Genomic DNA, 6,268 nt, shown 5'->3' with positions numbered 1-6,268 from the left:
CTCCATCCTGGCTGAAACCAGGACAGATGTGCACTCTGAAAAATCACATATGAATCTGTTGCATATTCAAAGCTTATCCAAATTTGTTGCTTCATTTAGCATGCCATTTATTAATTTTACTTCCAATACCATATTTGATTGTGCATCAATGACACATCCTAACTCCCACTGTTTAGCATCCTCCAACATACTCATGCTTTCCACGTCGGTATCAATTCATTGAATAGCAGTTTATTCTAAAAGTCTGACTGTTTAAAGGAAGCTTATAGCTCAGAGCCCGCACAGGTGAAAGGACCTTGGGGAGATGAGGCATCATGCCTGAACCCAAAGGTAAGAGATGCAATCCCTCACTAACAGCAGCCCACTACTAAGACAAAAGCAGAAAGGTGGAGCAACACAGTCCAGTAGTTTAGTCAATGGGAGCAACTGCCAAAAGATGCTATGAGTTCTGCCATTACCCTGACTCAGCCAGAGGAAAAATAAATGAGTTTGCAGGCAGATCCACCATGATTTCAGTAGCATTTGTATGAGTATTGAAGAACTTTTGACCTATAGAGGTTAAACCATGCATTTTACATTTGTATGAACAAGAAGCACACATGATCCATCTCTGCACATCTCAGCTAGACTGGGTGTTGTAACAATTCTCTCCTACTTCCTCTTATTCTCTTATTTGTCTGGTCCCCAACTCCCAACAGCACTGCTGCTGACAGAGCAAGACAAAAAAAGTAATGTGCTGCACTTACTACATGAGTCATGAGCAAACATCCCTGGGCCTAACCCGGCTAGAAAGACAAGCAAGTGGTGGAAACTAATGCATTATGTACTAGATTACCAGTAAGGTCATGAATAAATTACACATTAATGCAGAACATCTAGAATTCACCTGGCTCTGCATCTAGCTCTTATTTTAGTCAGGTAATAGAAGGTTGGAATTAACTTCTTTAGAATGAAGCCAGGAGACTATAGGCTCACAAATCTTAAAGGCAGAAGATTATTCCCACCTCAGGCACCGCAGCTGCTCTGCACTGCCCTGAAAAACAACTGCTTCTCTCCGTTGTTCATAGAAGGAACTTGGGCTTCTAGCTGTAGGTGCTTTGAGTCACAACATCCCATCCCTGAAGCTCAGTAAAATGTTGTGCCGTGAAACACATGAAAGGCATCTGCTTCATCTGTAGAGATTAACATACTGTGTTTCTTTAAAGCGATATACGTAAGTGCTGTCAGTTTAAGAACTTAATGATTTGATTCTTTTAAAGTCTGCATCATTAAAAACATTGCTCCAACCAACACTAGGTTCCCAAAACCAGTTCTTAACACTAAAATGGTCAAGTTGAGTATTGCCTCTGAACACCAGCAAAGACAAGGAATAAGAAGATAATGTTTCTCATACATAGTTAAAGCAAAAATTGAACAGGACAGATGAAAAAATCTGCACCATCATTGCCATGCTAAACTCCTCCACCTGCCAATAACAGGTTTTTACCATCAGCATGGGGTGCCACGACTAACAGTTAGTTGAAGTCAGATTAAAACACAGGATAAATTACCATTTAAAGTCATTAAGTGATGCTAAAAAGATACCTTTGCTCCTTGCTTCATCAAGTGCATAATTATTTAACACGCAAATGTAACTGGAATATTTCACCTGAATTTACCTCATCTGAAAAGCTGACAGCAGTTACTGCTTTTGCCAGCCTAGCTTCACCATTTAACAGCATGCCTGACAGTCTGATTTCCCCCCACTTATTCCTGACTTAAAAACCCCTAAGGAAAAGCCAGTCAAGCAGCCTGTAATGAACTACTCAAATTACTTAGGAGTTAATTGTCACCAAGTTGAGCTATTAGCAGTATAATGATACGCTGCATTTTAAGGGAATGCCACTTTGGCTGCCCCATGACACTGCCTCCGTTCAGGTACCAGAAGTTTTCCTTACACTTCTACTCCAGGCACAGCACTTGCACCAAGCCTCAGCCTGGCAGAGCAAGCTTTTATTTTCTAATCCTTCTCCCGGTTAGCCTCCAGGTGTAGGAAAAGCCTGACTACCTCTGCCATGCATGTCTCACACAGTAATGCAGCGATGTTCCATGCCTATTAAATTCAAGGAAAAAAACAACTGCTTTGAGTGAAATAACTGGAATTCCAAAACACATGGAAGCAAGGGGAAACATGCTTACTGCTTCCCAGGCTCTGAAAAACAAGGTAAGAAAAACCTTGAAGTTGCTGAGTAACCCATCTTATGACAAAGCAAAGTTAAATAAACAGGCACTTGAACCAGCCTGTGTGGCAGTCAGGGGACTCTGCTTTCTCTTCTCCCCACACATGCTATGAAACAGAAGAGCTCCTAACAGACGTCAAAAGCCAGATCTATACAAAGACAGATCTAGCTTCCCACATACAAACCATATATCATTTCCTTAGCTCAAGCTATCTGATGTCCATTCCAGGCGGAACACTACTTTGGGTAAATACGAGCCAAGGACAATGTGTCCCAGAGGCTTGTTGCAATACAAATTAAACAAGAACATATTCCCTACAGAAATGACAATATGAATCTGAAAATGGCACTAACTTGAACAGATCCTTTTTATTGACACCTCTGAAAATCTGAAACTAGATGTAATTGCAATCTCTCTCTCTCAGTCTCAAGTCTGAAGATTCACAAACTGTGAAAAGCAGGCACAGAAATGTTCATGTCATTAAAAACACAAGACAAATCTAGAAGACCAGATGTGATGTTTTTAAAATTAGTATGCTTAAGTTGAAAATGAGAAAAAGCCAAGTTAGGCATCCAGGAAAACCTTTACTACTGGTGAGATTTGTGCTGGAGAAAGATCAAAGTTTTATATTTTTATTACCAGATTTTCAAGACATCAGAACACAAATGAAGTAAGATCTGCCCTTCCCGCCCTGCCACGTAGAAGGTAAATTCAGTACCTAAGCCTTCCACACCGTAATGTCTATTTAGCTATAGCCACTTTATTATACTTAGAGTGCTTCAAACATATCAGAACAGCGTTGTGAGAAAAGAAGCATATCACCAAACCAAGAAGCAGCGTGGAACGCAACATACAACACTGCCCCAAAGTTAGGCTGCACATGAACACACATTTAGTCTCCATCTCCACACACAGAAAATCAGTGTTATTTACTGAAGTCCTCCTTACAGGCGGAGAATGTTAACTCTGGATTTATCATAGTAGGTTATTTAAATTTGTAAGTTTTTCCTCTGCTACAGAACGTTCCCACAGTATGACAGAGGGAAGAAGCAGGATAAAATTAATGTTAAAACACACATGAGAGTTAAAACCCATATGCTTCAAAAGAAAAGGGTGAAAACTAGCTTTGTTTTATACTGCAGGGAGAGGGGACAGGAGCTTTTTGTCAGCCTTGCTAGCCTGTCTTCTATAGCAAGTAAGTGACTTAAAGAACCTGTAAGAATGTCCTTGATAAACGTTGTTCCCCTACCACTTTCACAGTTAGCAGCATCACCACTAAGCCTTTTAAAAGGATACATTGTCAGAAGCAAAAAAAAAACCAAACTGACGAAAGTTATAAGTACTTCCAAGCACCAAGCTTTTCAGAAATAAAAGGTTATTTTAAGTTCAAAATTAAATTAGTTGTTAACATAACATTACATCTATGTTCCAATGTACTCAGATGTACTGTTGCATTTTATCTTTCTCTAAGACAATGCCAAATTGGAAATATGAGCTTTGGCGAAATCATAATTAATAATCAGATTAAGAATTGCTAACTAGTATTTTTAACTCTCCATGCTTTATGCTTAGCATACCTAATTAGTTTGGCAAGTTATACAAAATTGTTCTGTAAACACTGAAGTTTTTCATAACTCCAACCCTCCAACTCTTCACTATAAAGCTCCTGTGCTCTGTTGGAAAGGCAGCATTATCCACCAGCATGTTCTGTGGCAGAAGGGGTTTTTGGAGCTTTATGAGAGAAATAGTTAGAGAACTAGCCAACAAACAATGAAAGAAAAACCTCACTTTAAATGTTATTCTCAGCAATTGATGAAAGAGATACCAGTGAGTGATTTTCAACTTCATCTAACCAACCAGCCCATAAGGTTCTGCTACTCCAGGAGCTCAAGAAAAACTGTACTTGCATCCCTTAAAATGGTAAGAGAAAAACAACCGTGTAGAGTGGGGGAAAGGACTAGAGGAGAAGAGCAACAACACAAAAAAATGGTCAGGCATGCGTTTTTTGCAAAGCAACTGCCCATTAAATACTTGAAACATCAACTTCTATAACTACATCAAGCTACTGATTCCTTTAGCTGAGATTAAGTAAGCTTGCTAAAATACCTACACACATACTTAACATCTTGAAGACTGTAGTTTTGCAAGCCTAAATTACAGCTTGTGTTAAATATTAAGCAGCTCATATAAGTTAAAATATATTGTTTGAGCGAATTACTGGTGACATTCAATCATGTAAGGTCAAGCTACTCAATTCAACTGCAACAAAAAATATACAGAAAAACTAGCTAAGACCTTACACATCAGCATCATATCACTATCATTTAAGAACTGCAATCTTACTACATTAAAATGTTATTCCCCTTTAAAGAAATCTACTGTCTTGAATCCTCTCTCCACAGCCCAGTATTTCTTACTGTTAGTAGTATGTTAAATAATCTTCACATACCAGTTATGGACCATCAGCTTCTGCACAGCCAGTAGTGCATTGTAACGAACTTGCTGGTCTTCATGATGCATGTGGTTCATTACCAGCTGTTTACCACCAAGTTGTTCAATCACTCTGAAAGAGAGGAGGGGAGCAGGTTTTTTGACATTACTTCAGCTTCGGGGTAGCTATCCTATCCAACCACTTCACGTTCAAGGCATTAAGAGAGGTTAAGTTTTAGTCACATAATATTTATTTCATTAAACATATTTCTTTCCTAGCATATACATCTGACATGTTACAAATGAAGATCTCATACTACCAACTGAACTTTTAATTTTTTTTAATAAGCATTCACAACATCAGAAAGCGTTTGAACTGGACTGTTTGCTCTGTTTGCTACCCACTACCTACTTCCATAATTTGAAACGAACAACAATCAAGGAAGGAGCCCTTTTCAGAGAGGCTTATTTGCTTTACCCAGCTTGCTAAAGAACTCAATATTGGCTTGAGAGGGTTGGCAGGGTACAGCACTATCAATTATTATTTAGGAGGAGGTAGTGCCCTCCCCTCCATAAATTGATGATAAGCAGATTACTTCATTTTTTGCAAGAATGAAGCCCCAATCCGGTGCAGCACTGACTAATTGAAAAGAAAAAAAAAAAAAAATCACACCAACACCTATTAAACCAGCCACTTCGTACTCCTTATCGTGCTTTTTTGCCATTCAAACTGTACTAGAGCCCCGGCTATTCTTGCACAAGATGCAGAACTGGCTGCTAAATTACCACTTCCAGAAAACCAGTGTTTGAGCTGCATCTTTCACTACAAACTTCACCGTAGTAGTGAGCCATAGCTTTTTAATAGCTATACCAAATCCCACATGAAATACTGATGAAACCTTGAATGTCATGAATATATCATTTCTTAAAAAAAAACTGGAAGGCAATGCACATTTTAAGAGCTGAAAAAAGTATCACCATCCAGATGACACTACATGCAGCATCTTGGTCTGTCATAACAAAGAAAGTTTGGAGAGAATTTGCAAGGAATATATGAACTGATTACTCACTAACTTGCATATTTTTTTTTACAACAGTTCTCTCACAGGTCACTGAGTAGTTACACATAATATCTTGTGAAGCGGCTATTGTTCATATTATTCTTAACCTGATGCTATCCTGCCATTCTAAGCTTGCATTAGCTGCTTTTATTACTGTTCTTTTGATGGTCAAATTAGTGCATTACTGCTGCACAACACAGCATGTTTTTGTAAACTGCAGAACAGTATTAGGACATAGCGTGGAGATGAAAAACAGAAATTCCCGTTTCATTTTATAACTCAGTCAAAACCATCCTGGAGACCACAGGGAATATTATTTCCCAACAGTATTAAAACATACAAGGATGTTTCATACAACAGGAATGCATTCAAAAAGTGCAATTGTTTTAAGCTGGAAAATCCTCCCCAAGAATTACAGGACTGACTTAAACACTGAATTTTCAGGAATTGTAAGGATGTAAAAAAGGCATTAAACTCAAAAGCTTCCTTACGCTAGCAGCACTCAAGAAACAAAACGAAAAGTTAAAATCCTATAATCACAAATGGAAATAGAGTAT

The 6,268-nt window shown here is 38.5% G+C and overlaps 1 protein-coding gene across 1 annotated transcript in view; it reads right to left on the bottom strand.

Moving 5' to 3' along the window:
* Positions 1-4,669: 4,669 nt before the first annotated feature.
* The window catches only part of ATP6V1H (ATPase, H+ transporting, lysosomal 50/57kDa, V1 subunit H), a gene marked incomplete at its 3' end in the record, with an annotated part of 36,016 nt that continues 34,417 nt past the window's right edge, over positions 4,670-6,268 (bottom strand). Inside the window, exon 12 of the mRNA XM_010287263.1 lies at positions 4,670-4,783. Within this exon, the coding sequence (XP_010285565.1) occupies positions 4,670-4,783 (114 nt within the window). The remainder of the gene's footprint in view (positions 4,784-6,268) is intronic.

This window comes from Phaethon lepturus, unplaced genomic scaffold (genome assembly GCF_000687285.1).
Source record: "Phaethon lepturus isolate BGI_N335 unplaced genomic scaffold, ASM68728v1 scaffold7240, whole genome shotgun sequence".
In the NCBI taxonomy this organism is placed as follows: domain Eukaryota; kingdom Metazoa; phylum Chordata; class Aves; order Phaethontiformes; family Phaethontidae; genus Phaethon; species Phaethon lepturus.
The sequence above is the reverse complement of the archived record's forward strand: the minus strand, read 5'-3'. Positions and strand labels throughout refer to the sequence as shown.